At 41.0% G+C, this 16,983-nt stretch overlaps 1 protein-coding gene and 1 long non-coding RNA gene across 7 annotated transcripts in view; one reads left to right on the top strand and one right to left on the bottom strand.

The window, feature by feature from the left end:
- PAPSS1 (3'-phosphoadenosine 5'-phosphosulfate synthase 1) overlaps nt 1-16,983 on the bottom strand; it is a 99,864-nt gene that overhangs the window by 19,174 nt on the left and 63,707 nt on the right. The window contains exon 10 of the mRNA XM_082728569.1: nt 9,347-9,615. Within this exon, the coding sequence (XP_082584695.1) occupies nt 9,347-9,615 (269 nt within the window). The remainder of the gene's footprint in view (nt 1-9,346; nt 9,616-16,983) is intronic.
- LOC309863602 overlaps nt 1-16,983 on the top strand; it is a 52,696-nt gene that overhangs the window by 24,620 nt on the left and 11,093 nt on the right. For 2 of the 6 annotated variants that reach the window (XR_014311136.1, XR_014311138.1), the window contains exons 2-3: nt 4,705-4,828; nt 9,803-9,883. This is a non-coding gene — a long non-coding RNA (uncharacterized lncRNA). Of the gene's footprint in view, nt 1-4,704; nt 4,829-6,878; nt 6,992-9,802; nt 9,884-16,144; nt 16,572-16,983 lie in introns of all 6 variants that reach the window. The other 4 variants (XR_014311140.1, XR_014311141.1, XR_014311139.1 and 1 more) reach the window with 4 other exon arrangements.

Raw genomic sequence — 16,983 nt, 5'->3', positions numbered from 1 at the left:
TGTGTCTAAGGACAGTTTCTATTCTGGATCTCACCCTCCTGCTTCTTCATATTTGTAATAATTCGTTACTACATGCTGGACCTGTGCATGATTTCTTTTAAGCAGTCTGAATTGCATTATCTTCCTTTAGAGTGTCGATAGCTTCATTCTAGCTGGCAGCTAATTTACTGGCACCTCTCATTTTCTTTCATGATCTCAGGGTCAAGAGATCAAATCCCATGTTGGGGCTGCATGGAGCCTGCTTGGGGTTCTCTCTTTCCCTCTGCCTCTCCCTCCTCCCCTAACCCTTTACACACTCTCTGAAAGAAATAACTGAGGATAATAAATAGAACAATTCTAAGTCCAGCTTAGGAGACCTATTTCTTTATATATTCACTCTGAAATTTACTTTTATATAAATGTAATAAATTTTATTAAATTCAACATTCCATACAGCAAAAATCAAATACTCAGCTGGTTTATAAAAGACTTTAGGCATAGAAACTATTTTCTTACATAAATGTGCAAATTTTCCTTCCCTAACTATCAAAAGTGTACTTACTTCAATGGTACAAAAATTCTTTACAAAGTCAATTCATGACCTATTTTTGTTGGGTTAAAAAAAAACTATACCTTCATTCACCTCACAAATTCCATGTTAAAATACTCCTCTCTCAAAAAAAAAAAAAAAATACTCTTCTCTCTTCTTTGCACAGTATCACATCTCTGTAATATTAATCTGTTTTCCTGAAATTCCTAAATCATAATGGCCTGTCTCCTGATTCCTCAGCAGTAGGAATCATTTTAAACTCTTCAAGTGACTGGGAAAATCTAGAGAGGCAAATGAAAAAAGAGGTTCACCCTTCCCATCATTAGATTACGGGTTCCTATGGCTTTTGATCTTAATTGTGCCAATTAGTTCTAGTACCAATTTCTATTACTCTTTACAGGTACTGAACAGTATTCAACCCTCATGAGAGTCACACAGATGACATGCAATATAAAAATTACAAATTCTACTTAGATGTTTCATTCTCCAGCTTCCAGAAGAGAATTACAATTTGCAATTACCCTCATCACACAATCTCTAGAGTTGAAAGGGACTTTAGACTGGAATCCAAATCCTTCATTCTGCAAATCAAGAAACTGAGATATGATCTTCATTACAAGTTCTCCCAAAGATTCCATTTATGTGCAAGGAATCTCAACTGTCTGAGTCTTTGAAATAACACAACTCAAATGTAAGAGATGTATTTGTTCACAACCATCAGCAACCAAACTGATTTTTTTCTCATAAATTATGCTTCCCTGGCTGAGCCCAGCTTTGCAGATTGGGAGGATCGAGGGGAAGGAGAGTAAATCCACCATGGCCCAGCGTCCCCATCTCACTCCTGCCTCTCAAGCCCAGGGGCCCCAAATTTGCTTTTGATAAAAGACAGAAGTGCTGGATTTGCTCTGCCTCTCCACCATCTCACCAATTATTATTTTAAGGAACCAAAGGTGGTAAGGCATTGGAAAACATTTCATGAAGTTCTTTACCAGGGTGAGAGAAGATCAACATAGGTACCAATTACTGAGCTCCTGATATGCTAGTCACTGTACAAAGTGTTCTGTAAATATTATCTCATTTAATGTTTATAGCATATTAATCAGTTACTATTACCTATTTCACAAATAGGAAAAGTGAGACTTGGCACGTTTCAGTAACATGTCTAAGGTGCAAAATGACAACCGAGAGAATGAGTATTATTCCTGGGTATCTCTAACCCCCAAACTCAGGCATACCTATTCTTACTGAGCCCCTTACACTGTGCCAGGCCCTACAGCCAGATAGGACATCAGGAGGACAAATCCTGGTTAGCACTACCCTTAGGGAAGGAACAATACAGATTACCTAACTGCAAGAAAAACAGACTAAGAGACGATACTGGAACGTGATGCTGCTTCACTAAGAAACAAGAACAGATGCTGAGCAGAAAATCTAGAGGAAAATCAGGAGGAAAAAAAGGGCATTCTCCCCCTGTGAAAAGCATCCTAAAACACCTGTAAAATATAATGTCTCTGAATTAAATTAGTAATTTCGGTTATCAAGAAACCAGACATAAGCTAAAAATATATAAAATATCAGACTATACAGATCCCCAAAGTTACTTTCAATATACACCAACAGACTCTAAATGTTTCTCGGACTCTAAATCTTTACATACCCACAACTCTTTATTGAAAAACCTGAAATCCTATTTTTCCAGCTTTCTTGAGCTATAATTGATGTAAATTTGTGTAAGTTTAAGGCATACAGCTGGATCTATGTACATTTTGTGAACTTACCACGATTAGGTAACACATGCACCTAAAATTCAAAAACCTCCATGTACCTAGTTTTTAAAACTAATTTCATAGCAAAACTGATCAAAATTGACATGAAGTTAGCTGTGGGCTCTACTGATCCCATTTGGTGTGAAAAATCATTCACTGTGCAATAGAAATATTAATGTGCTTTATATCCTAGGAGAACTAGGTAATACGTGACCCCAGAGATCCTAGTAAGAGCCTGTGTTGCACAACTCTAGAAACATGAATACAATAAATAAGACAAAACTATCAAACACCCCAAAGGAAATCAAAGTTTATAATTAAAACCGGGGAGTTAACAGCTCTTACAATCAGGCTTAAATCTCCAGAAGGAAATGTCTCTTTAGGTTGTTGGAACTCAGAAGTGCTTATGGGGAGGAACAGATTTATATCCAAACACACATCCTATTTAAGCCGCAGACACTGGTACAAAGCACAGACTAATTAAATAAATACACTGTCATCCAGGAGGCAGAATATTCCTACTGTCCCAGTGTCAGGCATCTGCTTATCTGCACAGAAACAGTTTCTATTAAGGAAATAAAGCATGGATAACTTGCATGGCAAAGAGAAATCTCTACGTCCAACCCCGTGTTTCCTCCAAAGTTCAACTCGTTATCCTTACTCAAATGTCTTAACCCAAGGATATAGCTGTTAGTGGCACACAGTCACATTCCAGAATGCATCGTACTTTCAGCACGCTCACGCATTATTTATCCTCTACAAAAATGGACTTATTATTTCGTGAGACGGGACCACCACAATCTCCTACAATCAATGAATACCTCACAAAAACAAAAATGTACACAGAGAACACATTTTTGGCATTAGAAAAGTAACTTTCCCTATACATGCTGCCCCCCACCCACCCAATTTCTAAAATGGAATTTAGGAATCAAGCTATTAAATTTACAGACTGGAAAATCAGGGACATCCTGTTGATAACCAGACAGGCTCCACAGCTGCTCACTGCTCTGAAAAGCATTTGTGCTAGGGAAACAAATCTGGTACCAATGCCTTCTAAATGACCTACAGAAAATGATTAAAGGACAGTCATTGTTTTTATTTTATTATTATTAGTTGGCAAATAAGCATTACTGGCAGACGTTTTCCTGATGTCACTGGAAAAGCTACCAAAATGAATGTTTTTTTAATTACAAAAAAATTCTTCACTTAAGGCTGTGAATAAGCCAAGTAAGTGAAACACTCAAGGGGGGCACTTGAGAAAGAGAAACGCACAGTTTTCACAAGCCACTCCATATAACCATTTCCATCCTGCCAGGCCACAAATCAGTAAAACATTTAAGGGTTTAAAATACAGAGAAGTTTACTAGAACTTCTAGTTGGCTCTTTTGAAGTTCGGAAGTTAAAACCTGCCCTTTTCTCAGGTACCAGATCCAGAGCTTCCTGGCAAGAACCATTACTCTTAGCTCCTAACTGATACTCCACATAGAGATCTATAGGCAGAGGCAACTTTAAGGTGCTTTCAGACCCTTCTAGAAAACCTGAGAGCTCTGTGCAGGCCCCTGACTCCTTTGCCCTCCCACGCACTGCTGACCACAGGCCCCTCAGAGACTTCCAGGTGGCAAGCAGCTCTGGAGAAATGAACGGCAGGCCATGGAATCAGACTGGCCTGAATTTCGGTCCCAGCTCTGCAGTCCTGCTAGTGAGGGCCTGACTCTCTGCTTGACCTAACTCTAGTGAGACCCTTCCAAGCCCTCCAAGCCTCCACCTTCAGTTCCATCCATACAGAGCCTGTGTTACCCAGTTTTAGCAAAACTCTTGCTGAGTCAAGTCAGCAGAAACTCTCTATACCTGACATGTGATCAAATCCTTCTTCCCCACCACCCACCACGCCAGAAGTGATACTCGATCAACTGGCATGCTTTCAGCAAGAAGAACCCAGCAAGGTCTGTTTAAGCACAATCAGCTCTTGCCTGTAACTTCTGATGTTTTCTTCTTGGTGATTTTCAATCCACTGAATACCGCCCTCCTAACACCCACTCTGCCCCTTGGCTATCAATACCCACTCGTCTACAACTTATTCGGAATTGAGCTCAATTCTACATTGTGGTCTTTTTTCCCTCACTGCAATAGTTCCTGAATAAAATCTGCTTTTACTACTGTAACTACTGCCCAGTTCTGACGTTCTCTGATGGGCCACCATTGCTACTTGGCCTCTCAGAGCTTCAGCAACCTCCTCTGCAAAATGGAATAAAGCTGTCTCACCAAGCTGTTGCAGGGATGAGGTGATACAATGAAGGCAGAGCATCTATTCAGTGTGTGACAGACATACCCATGTATGTGTCTGTGGTTATTTTCATTGTCTTTCTACTATTTATTTTCATGCTCTTTATATATTCTCTCAAACAGTGAAGGACGTCCCAAATCAAAGGACACGTGCTTGGACGGGAAGTCTGTGCCAGAGGAGGCCAGCCTAGGCTCTCCTCCAAAGCTGGAATTCCAGGACTTCACACAGACCAACTAGAGCTCTGAGGTATGGGCAGCTCTCCTGAAGTGGGGACAGAACCCTGGGGTATTGAGAACTTGAAGGAAAAGGTTTGCTGTTTTTTAGTAAAAGCAGTTGATATTCATCACCTTGTGCTGTCACCAATTAGGCAACCCGTTAAATGATTTACATCACCTTACTCACCCTTTGTAACAACAACAAAAACACTAGCAGATATCAGTAAGATCATGAGGCAGGTATCCCAAGAAAACAAAGAGCAGGAATATAGACGAACCGAGAATATCACAACTCATCATTCTAGGCTGTCATAAAACACACGTTTGAAAGCCACTGTACCTAGGTTCCTCCTCTAATGAATGCCAGCCAGGGCCATCCTACCTCACCGCTTTGGAACTCCTCTCAGATATTTTAAAATTTGTTTCCAGTCTGTTTTCAAAACCTATGTGGCCACTTATTTTAAGACCTATTTTAATAATACACCACAAGATACAAAAAAACATTCTGTGGAAGTTCTAGTACATGGTCCTGTAATCAGATTATCTGTAGATGACCTGTGATCTGCAATAAGTTTTTTGGGTTTTTTTAGATTTTATTTATTTACTTATTTATTTGACACAGAAAGACAGCAAGCAAGCACACAAGCAAGGGGAGCAGCAGGCAGAAGGAGAGGGAGAAGCAGGCTTTCTGCTGAGCAGGAAGCCCGATGCAGACTCGATCCTAGGACTCTGGGATCATGAACTGAGCTGAAGGCAGTCGCCTAACCAACTGAGCCACCTAGGCTCAAACAAGTTTTTTATAGCTCTACCTCAGCTTCCTCATCTATAAGTTGAGAATAATCATACCTACTCCTCTTAGTGTTATTGTAAGGATTAAGTTAGCTAATACAAGTAAAACCCTTGACATATTGCCAGGCAGATATAGTAAAAGCTCATTAAAAATAAGCTATTTTTATATTCTATTTCTCACTCACTATATACAAATACAACTCATTAACTGCTCCTCCATTTCCTCTTTAGTGAAACCAATTCAATGAAAACATTCTTGAAGTTGGTTAAGAAATAGTAAATTATTAGAAAATGTGTGGCTAAATAGTCAGGCTAAAGGACCAAACTGGGTAAAATCAGAAAGATCATCAAGGGATGCCTGGGTGACACAGCTGCTTCAACATCAGACTCTTGGTTTCGGCTTAGGTTGTGATACCAGGGTGGTGAGATATAGCCCTGGATTGGGCTCTACACTCAGAGTTGCCTTGTGACTCTCCCTCCTGGCCCTTCCTGCACTCACGAGCAATGCCCACTCTCTCCCTCTCTCAAATAAACAAATAAATCCCTAAAAAAAAAAAAAAAAAAGATAATCAAGTATAAGTGAGGAAATACTTATTTTCTCATTTGGGAGAGTAAAATGGTACAACCACATTAGAATTCGCTGCCAGTATTTACTAAGCCAAACAAATGCATACCCCACAACCCAGCAACGCTACCCCTCAGTATACAACAACACAAATGTCCACTGGAAGACATGCACTAACATCTTCATGCCAGCGCTATTCCTACTACCAAAGCACTGGAAACCGCCCACACACAACAGTATCAGGTATAGTCACACGAGGAGTACTGAGAATGACTGACTTACAATCGACTCTACACTACAAGAAGGCTGGGTTCCAGAAATATAATGTAAAGTGAAAGAAGCCTGACACAAAAAAGCATATACTGTAGGATTTCGGTTATAAAAAGGCTGGACTGGACACTGAAGCAACACTCAGGTCATCCCCAGAAAGAGAAGACTATTCCCCAGCATCTGGGAGAGCAGCCAGGACAGACTCCACAGCTGTCAGCCCTCTTCAGAAACTGCCTCGGCAAAAAACAGTAGTGCCCAAGGGCATACCCCTTCCCTAGGCAGCCAAACACTGGTGGACAAGGTGGCATAAATGCCTATCCCTTGTGCAACATGGAACATCTCTGAGGGCCTTTCCAGAACTCCACACAGGGTCAAATGAGGCTTCCCCTAAGACTGAACCACAGCTTCACTCTTCCCTCTGCCCAATCCCACTCCCTTCCTCTCTTTCCTCTTCCAGCAGGCGTTGATCCCAAAGGCTCTCTCTAATAAATTTCCTGAATGTTAATCTTGCTCTCAGAATCTGCTTCCCAGAGTATCCAAGCTTTGGCACAAGCAAATTGGATCCTTGAGGTGAGAAGTGAGGATACCAGCGACCCCTGGGGGAGAACAGGGAGGGAACAGAAGGACAGAAAGGACAGCTTCTAGGATGCAGATAAGAGGGTTTTTTGAAAGTCTGGATGCCAGTTGTATGACTGTTCAAACGGAAGAAATCCACTTAACCATACATCTATGAAATGTGTCCTGCTTCCCATGTATACTATACTTAAATATGAAGTGAAAAGAGTAAGACAAACTAGAGAACGCCCTGGAAAAAACGTTTCAAGAACATTTAGTCTACCAGTTAAATAACCATTTATTGTGCATTTAAACATTACCCAGAGAAGTCTACAGAAGCCTAGCCTGAGATTACAAGCCAGCTGGGGACCAACCAGAACCATGCCTGGACTCCTCGATGGCAGGCCTGGACGGTCTTCACCAGACCACGCCTGGTGGGAGGCAACAGGCATCAGCTCTGAGGCCAAGGAAGGGCCTGCGGCAGCCAGCTCACTGACTAGTCAGCTATGCTTGCAAAAACACAGCTCTCAAGGAAGCCAAAGTGCTAGCAGCACCCCAAAGGTGCCTTTATGTACCTTCACCTTTGAATCTTTAAGAAACAGACTTGCTTCTGAAACCAGAAGACGTTAGGAATCTTTCCAATGTAGACAAAACAGCATGCTTTAATCCTTTGAGGTGTTCTCTCAGGGAAGAATAATCTGTTTTGGCACAGCTGGCTATTTTTACTATTTATCTAAATATTTTTACTATTTTTTACTATTTCTTACTACATTTACTATTTTTACTATTTATCTTTATCTATTTATCCTCTTATCCTCACCCTTCTAAAAGCAATTTTTAGTTTAGCTAAAATGTCATCTCTCTTCCCATGTTAGGGAATAAGAAATGAAACACAAAGAGGACAAAATAGCTCCTGAATTGAAAAGGTAAATCCCTTGAATTTCCTAGGTGGCCTATTCTTGACCCTAAACCTGTTTGGGTCACTCCCACTTTAAAAATCAATCATCCTTTAATTCTAGAATTCTGGAGAATTGGATTCCTTAAAATGATGATGATGAAGACAGCACCAAAGGAAAGGATGAAAAACCACTGGAACAAAATTTGTCACTTTATTTCCAAAACAATGTAGCTCCTCTTTGAGACAGAAGTTGTGCTGATCTCTAGGAAACTTAAAGGGTGATCCACTGCCTAATTCTCATGAACCCCTGATACCACAAAGAGGGAAAAAAGCGTATGAGGAGTTCTACCTACTGAAGTTCCAATGCATTATTTAGACTGGCTCTAAAAGAAGAGTGGAATACACTTTAATCTTTCAGGGTTTATTATTATTATTTTTTCTTGGTTTTTCGTAAAGAGACGATAAGAGCATACAGACCCACAACAAAGCTCTAACAAAAATATTTACACCTGAGCCTAAACTTCCTAAACTTCCTAAGTTTGCCTAGACTTCCTAAATTTCTTTGGAGGAAGACATCACAGAATATGTATAAATTATTCAGATTCTTTTTAAGAGGGATTGCCTCCCAAATAAATCTAAGTATATCCATCTCCCTTCAAGGGCTGAATAAGAATGTAATAATAATGTGCATTCTATTCTTCATCTTGAAAATTTAACAGAAAGCTGCCTAAGAATTTCCCACACACTGTTTTTTAGGTCATTCATTGACTTATTCATCTATTCAACAGTATTTTTGGAAGGGCCATTCTGCCTTGAAGCAAAAACTTGATTAAGTCCTCTTCTGTGTGTATGGTCATAAAAAGATCTCAAAACATTCTTTTTGACCACTAAACAGAACTCCAGAACATTCTCCGCACCCTGTATCGAGAAGTAATTTTACTTCCTGATTCTATTAAGCACCAGTCCTTCACAGAAGAACAGAAGAAGAATGGCTTCTGAATGATTTTTAAAGGGCACCATGTTTATCTTCCCGCTAAAATATCATTGGCCCTTCCAAAATTCAGAAGCAGCAAAAATCAGACCAAATCTGTCTCTGGGGAAGAATGACAGTACTTTGTTAAAGGGCTGAGATGGGTATTATCGGAGCTCTGCCCGTAACTGGGCAACGGTTTTAAGAGGAGCCCCTGTCACACCTTCCCAAGTTCTCCCAGGCCTCTGTCTGCAAGGAGCACTCTCTCCTTCACAAAACTGGGACCAAAAACCACAATAACAGCAAGAGAAGCCTCTGTTTTCCCATTCCCAAGAAGACAGCTTTTGGGGGGTCACCTCTAAAGAGCATTCCCGAAAGGAGTGTGAGAGTACTCCAGGCATGCTGAATGTCTGGAGCAGACCGACAGATCAGAGGAAAACCAGCACTAGCTGTGTTAGTAAATGTGGTTTCCACTGCACTGAAAATCTTAAAAGCAGTCTACCTCAGTTGGCCCAGCATACATCATGGGAGATGGGAAGATGGCCACCACTGTCGTTTCAGGATTCAGGATTCCTTCCTCCAGCACCGCGGCATGCTGCTTCATACGCCACATCAAAGGAACGTCATCATCCTTTGTCCAGCCACCAAGAGGGTGAAGGAGAAGGACGGGGCGCCGATAGCCCCTCTCTAGAAGTTGCTTATGGGTATCCTGCATTAACAGAGCATGTCCATTGTGCACTGGGTTGCGTAATTGAAAGGCAAACACAGCATCTGAAAAGAGAATTTCCAGAGTCAGGAACAGTCCATTTCTCATGGCTTATCTTCCAAAGGACAAGCAATTCTTCCCGAAGTTTGATGCCTAGGATTAAGCAAACATATGAGCCCCCAATCGGGTAAAAAACATGTCCTGCTTTGACCTTTTACTCCAAGGCCAACTTGACCTATCTCCTTCCACCAGGTTTTTACTTTACAAATCAAATGCCTGAGGATGTGTAAGAGGATGGTCATGGATTTGCAACAACCGCTTTCTGCATTCCTGGTAAGCAAGAATAACCACACTTTCTGGTCCCAACTTCCTGGTTTAAGTGCTTACGGTGGGTGCAATTTCCTGGCCTGTGCCTTAATTACGCACCAGGTCAATCCCTCCATTGGACCCAAGACACTGCTTTATTAAAGGGGGGCAGAAAGGTAGAAAAATTTACAGTTTAAAAAATTTACTTACTATCCAAATATGCTCATTTATACTGATGACTTTGACTGGAACCCGATGTTTTTTTGTGATGCCAGGTCTGGATTGTGGGTTACAGTTTAGCAACAACACTATACCCTACAAGAGTCACTGCTATTACCCAAACAATGAAAACTGCTAGATGAATTAAGCTGGTTGACTCTGTATCTTCTGCTTACAACCCTGACTCTACTCCTGCAAGGGGCTGCCATCAGGAGACATTCTCAGAAAGCATGGTTCTTTGGCATCATAATAGAGAAATTTCACAGAACAGAATGGTAGCCCAGTTAGAAGAGCTCTATGTTACTGCCCTGCCAACATCTGGTATAGCATCACGCCATGATGATTCCGGCCTGACTCAGGGAGAAGAACATCCTCCCCTCTCCCATCAAATTTAAACCAAAGAGTATAACCATCTTCCCCCTTAGGTTCTCAATTCTGACCCTCTTCTATCATGATGACAGAAGGCCACAGGAGGAAATCTGTGTCCCCTTACTTGACCAGGGGCTTGGGGGTTTGTTGAGGGGTGGGGGGAGAGCCACATCCTATGATATTCCAAGATTTACAGCATTACTGTTATGCTCTGAAGTTCTCAAGTTACCTTTTATACGTGAACAAGGCTAGTTTTCACCCAAGAAATAGCTGATATGAGGTACAAAAAAACAAGAAAGTCCTGATACAAATATATGAGCATTTAAAATTATTCTGCTTTAGGGCACCTGGGTGCTCAGTCGTTCAGCATCTGTCTTCAGCTCAGGTCATGATCCCGGGGTCCTGGGATCAAGCCCAGCATTGGGCTCTATGCTCAGCAAGAAGCCTGCTTCTCCCTCTCCCACTCCCCCTGCTTGAGTTCCCCTTCTTGCTGTCTCTCTCTCTCTGTCAAATAAATAAATAAAATCTTAAAAAATAAAATAAATAAGTAAAATTATTCTGCTTTAAGGAGATGGGAAGAGGAGTACAAACCTGAAAGTTTTTCTAGCCTGAATTCACTTCAAATCTTGTTTTATATATAGATATAAAAAGATCCCCAAACAGGGGGTGCCTGGGTAGCTCAGCTGGTTGGGCACCACACTCTTAATCTCAGCTCCGGTCTTGATCTCAGGGTCATGAGTTCAAGCCCCATGCTGGGCTCTTACTTAAAAAAAAAAAAAAAAAACTCCAAAAATCCTTTTTGATCTTTAAGTAAAGCTCCAGAGCTCCCCTATCTCTGGGAGCAAGAGGCAATTTTACTTCCTGACTCTACTGTATATACTCCAGTCCCTCACGAAAAAACAAATGAAGAGGGTATAATTCAACATTTAGAAGATTACTGCCTGACCTTACTCACCCACTCTGATTCTGGCCTAAGTCATGTCACTCACTCAACTCTCTCCTCTCTTCCCTTCACTTAATGCTGCCCATTCTTTAAAAACAGCCTGCTCACAGGCACCTTGGTGGCTCAGTTGGCTAAGCGGCTGCCTTCAGCTTAGGTCATGATCCCAGGGTTCTGGGATCAAGCCCCAAGTCAGGTTCCCTGCTCATTAAGGGGCCTGCTTCTCCCCGCCCCCAATCTGGTTTTCACTCTCCCTCTCTCTCTTTCACAAAAATACATGAAATAAATAGCCTGCCCACAACAGACCCACTTACTGAGCATCAGTGCATCCTCCTCCTAGGCCAGTGTGAGTCACTGCACGGATGGTGGGTGGGGGACAGACTCCAGACTCCCACTGCGGAGAGAGGACTCTGGCCCAGCTCAAGCCTGCAAGCCCCAGGGCCCCAGAAGACTGCCTGTTTGGAAGACTCCTTACACACAGTGAGATACAGAAAACACATAAACATAGTGAGGATAAGGGGAGCCAGTGTTCTCAACTGCAGGAGATGGAAGGCATAAACACAGATAGGAGAAAGGTTAGAATAAACTATGTGCTACTGGATTAAGACTGAAAGTATCAGTGTGAGCTCAGGGGTTTCAGCCAGAGAGAGGAGATAGGAACAAATATAAACATGTGTGTGCTGTATCTAAGTGCCTGTGTGCCTACACATAATGCACATTTCTCAGCTCACCCACTGAAAGGTCCTATAAGCAACCACTACCCAATGATGATGAGCAACACAAAAGCACCAATTTTACATTCTAAATAACGCTGGCAAAATGGCTGGTTCTAGTGCTAGGGCAAGGAACTCACAACATGAGCTGGAACATCTTGTGTGTCATAAAGAAAGGAAGTGCTTGAAAAATGATGTCCTGGGCCTGGGGCATATCAAAAGGACAGAGCAACCAGTTTGACCCAATGACTAATCCCAACAAGCACAAGTTACACACCAACATAAACAATAATAGTAACAAACTGTAACCTTTTGAGTAAAACAGGAATCTGAGTCCATGAAGAATAAAATAAATCAACAAACTAATGGAGAGAAGGGGAAACTCCAGTTCTGGGTAGAAGTCAACTAATAAACATCAGAAGAATGACAATTAGAAAAATCACCATTTGACCATATTTGTAATGTGCTAAAAAAAATTGTGGGTAAAAGTTTGATAACAACAGGATATTTATAGTTTCAAAATCTCTCACCCAAAATACTTTTTAGTTAATAAGCACAAAATAACTTGTTAACTTTGTAACAGAAAATCCTGGCAAACACAATCTTAAACAAGAGACAAAAGTAAAATTTTTTAAAGACATTAACCTTAAAACAAAAGTTCAAGATGAGTCAAAATTGTAAGCCACCAGATACAATGCACTGACAGCTCACAACTGCTTTCGTAGTATCTCTGACAAAAAACGTGTAGCCCAAATCAAAACATGAGGAAGCAGCAGATAAATCCACACTAACCGACATTCAACAAAGTAAATGATATGTACTCTTAAAAAATGTCAAGGTCATGAAAGACAAAATAAAGACTAAATGACCCTTCCAAATTGAAGTAGACTATAAAGAGACATGACTGAGTCCTGAACCAGAAAGGAAAGGTGGGGAAGAAAAAAACCTGACTGCTGTTGGTTTTGCTATAATGGACCTTATTAGGACAGTGGCATGATTTGAATGGAGTATAAGGGTTAGACGGTGCTACACCAATGTTATTTTCTGGATGTGGATGAGCATGCTATAAATAGGTAAGAGACCGTTATTTTTAGGAAATGCGTGCGGACTTACTAAGGGGCAATGAGGCATCCTGTCATGTCTACAACTTTTATTAAAGACAGAACGAGAAAGCCAATAACGTATAATGTTAGTAACTATAGATTCGGGATAAATATACAGGAGTTCTTGTTCCTATTCTGAATCCTAATTTTCCTGTAAATTTAAAACCATTTCAAAATAAAAAGTTAAAAAACAAAGTGAAAAATTTTGACATGAGACATGAAGCAAATACAATGCAGGATCCTTATTTAGATCCTGATTCAAAAAAACTATTTTATTTATTTATTTTTTCTTTATACAACTTTTATTATACATATATATAACAAAAATTATATATATGTGTATGTACGTGTGTATATATATATATATATTTCCATGTTATGTTTGTCACCATATGTCACTAGTTTTTTTTTTTAATTTATTTTTTATTTTCAGCATAACAGTGTTCATTATTTTTGCACCACACCCAGTGCTCCATGCAATCCATGCCCTCTATAATACCCACCACCTGGTACCCAGACCTCCCACCCTCCACCCCTTCAAAACCCTTAGATTGTTTTTCAGAGTCCATAGTCTCTCATGGTTCACCTCCCCTTCCAATTTCCCCCAACTCCCTTCTCCTCTCTATCTCCCCATGTCCTCCATGCTATTTGTTATGCTCCACAAATAAGTGAAACCATATGATAATTGACTCTCTCTGCTTGACTTATTTCACTCAGCATAATCTCTTCCAGTCCTGTCCATGTTGCTACAAAAGTTGGGTATTTGTCCTTTCTGATGGAGGCATAATACTCCATAGTGTAAATGGACCACATCTTCCTTATCCATTCGTCCGTTGAAGGGCATCTTGGTTCTTTCCACAGTTTGGCGACCGTGGCCATTGCTGCTATAAACACTGGGGTACAGATGGCCCTTCTTTTCACAACATCTGTATCTTTGGGGTAAATATCTAGGAGTGCAACTGCAGGGTCATAGGGAAGTTCTATTTTTAATTTCTTGAGGAATCTCCAAAAAACTATTTTAAAAAGTGACTATAGGGGTGGCTGCGTGGCTCAGTCAGTTAAACGCCTGCCTTCAACTCATGTGATGATCCAAGGGTCCTGGGATCAAGCATCATGTCAGGCTCCCTCCTCAGCACGGAGCCTGCTTCCGAATCCTCACCTCCCAGCTCCTGTTCTATTTCTGTCTCTCTCTCTCTCTCAAATAAATAAATAAAATATTTTAAATAAGCAAATTAAATTAAAAAGTGATTACTATGAAGTTATCAGAAATTTGAACATTGAGTGGATATTTGATTACATTAAGTGATTATTATTATTAAGCTACAAAAGTGGTATCATGGCTGTCCTTTTTAAGTCCTTGTCTTTAAGAGATAGGTACTAAAACATGAAATAAAGGGGGTATGAGCTCTGCTTCAGATCACATGCAGGGGTGAGGTAGCAAGGAGGGCAAAGATGCAACAAGATTAGTCAAGAGCTGACTACCTACTGAAGCTGGGCTAGAAGCACACAGGGATTCAGTATACTATGATACCTACTTACAAGTAGTGTAAAGTTTGAAATTTTCCGTAATAACAAGGTCTAAAAGAGAAGATACATGCAGGGTACCAAAAGAATCATTACTTTAGAACAGGGTTAATTATGGATTCATATTGTAAGTACACCAGTTTCTAGACACGGACTGTGGCCTATAAGGACTGGATTTCACTTTGTACATTTTTGAAATAGGGATGATACTAAGGTTATTGTTATGAAGAAAAAATAATATAAAGCACCCAGCACAGGGAGATGCATACTGTGGTCCCTTGTACATCTGAATTCCTTAATTCATTCAAGATGAGAGGAGAGAAGGGAGAGGAGGGAGGGAGAGGAGAAAAAACACATCTAAATATTCCTGGCAAGAAACTGAAGCCACTGTTCCACCCGTGGCTCAAGGTCCACTCGGGTACAAACTAACACTCAGCTAATGCCTCCAAGACGAGGGCATGTTAGCACTGTGCTCATTCGCTTTTGTCCTCCTTAATCAGAAACAGGCATCTGTCTCTGTAGAGGGCCCCCCTGGGTGTTACCGCTCAGGTATATGATGACTACATGCCTAGACTTCACTCAGGTCAAATCTTATGTTGTAAAATCACCATTCGGCAGGAGTATCTATATGGCAGGATGTGCAAAAGGAAACATGTAAAATAAATGGTCTCAAATACACATATTTCACAGATCCTAATAATTTATCTATGTAGGCTTTCTTTCCTAAAAGAATTAATCTAGCTTCACACTGGTCATTTAACAGATAAAGTGAAGATGGATGACTTAGTGAAAGTTCACATTAGCAGCATATAAAGGATCTGACTGCCAAAATTTCTTCCAGGCAGAATTACTTCCTTCATATCAGTCTACTCAGGAACCCAATGACCATTTGATCTGTCTGACCATTTTTTTTCTTGCCAGTATTGCCAGATTTTTCCTAACCTTCTACCCAGTCCCTTTTAATTATCAATGAACTGCACAAATGGCTTTAACTGTCTGTTAGATCCAGACTGCATTTTCATCCCTCCCATCTGGTTTCTCCACTAGAGAACTGACGTGGATGAAAGATGTAAGAAGAGCACCTGATCCACTGGAGGCTGACATTCCCAGGGTACTGTCCCAGCTAACTCAACCCAGTATGCATCACTATTAAATTTTCCTCCATCAATTTTCCATTGAGGATGGAAAAAAAAATTATGAGTTACTGTGGACCTGGAGCCTCTAATACTTATAGCCTCACGTCCTCATCCTCTTTCTCTAAAGGACAGTGATTTCCCCACTGTCACACCACTCCTGGTGTCAAATACTTGCCTTTCTACTTACAATAAGTCCATGATTTCAACTCTGCTTGAAAATGGGAGATGATCTAAAAGATGACTGGAATTTACTACTGATATTTATGATTTCCATCTCTTTTTAGCCCTCTGTAACCATGTTCCTGGGGAAAGACCAGGAATTCCATCCATAATCTTGACTTCTGGAGGGTCAGGAAGGGACACTACGAAGCTGCTGACGCCACCCATAAAAGCCAACCTTTTCCATAAAGAGCCAGAGTGAATATTTTAGGCTTTGCAGGCCATGGGGGTTTCTGCTACAGCTATGCCAATCCTGAGGTAGGGATCCAAAACAGCACTGGTCCTGGGCCCAGGAGCTTACAATCTGGTCAGAAAGGAGAAGCAAGCATTCACTAATCGAAGAAGAAATGTGTGATAAAAGAAACACAGGTCCTTCAACTCCAACAGGCCATGACTATGTCATTGTTTTCAGAAGATAAGTCTGGTGACAGTGTGAAGGATCAAGTGATAGAAGAACGGGGCTGGATCCACTCAGTCAACCAATGTTCCTTTGTGAGTATGAGACCCCTGCCAAAACCAGGAGACGCCATCCTGTCCTCTGACATCGAGCCCCAACCCCACTGTCCTCATAACCTGCTAACCATGACACCAGCCCTTTCTCTACCCTTTAAAGGAAAAGCCATGAAACACTGGGGACATTTGGGAGGGAGTGGGGAATCACCCAAAAACGCACTATCCTAATAGAGCTGTTTTTGGTTGTTTTGCACAACCGCCTAGTTTTCCCCTTATACATATATTTTTACACACTTGTAATCATAGATGTAGGACATTTTATACTCTGCTTGGCCATTTTCGGGTCGATCACCTGCTTCTGACATCTTGTGGTCCCTCTTGGAGCAATAGGTTCATTTGCTGGGTCCTATGAAGTTCCTCCTGTTCTCATTCTGGAAACTTACCCATTCCC

The sequence above is a fragment of the Mustela nivalis genome (genome assembly GCF_964662115.1).
Source record: "Mustela nivalis genome assembly, chromosome: 4".
Classification (NCBI taxonomy): Eukaryota; Metazoa; Chordata; class Mammalia; order Carnivora; family Mustelidae; genus Mustela; species Mustela nivalis.
The sequence above is the reverse complement of the archived record's forward strand: the minus strand, read 5'-3'. Positions and strand labels throughout refer to the sequence as shown.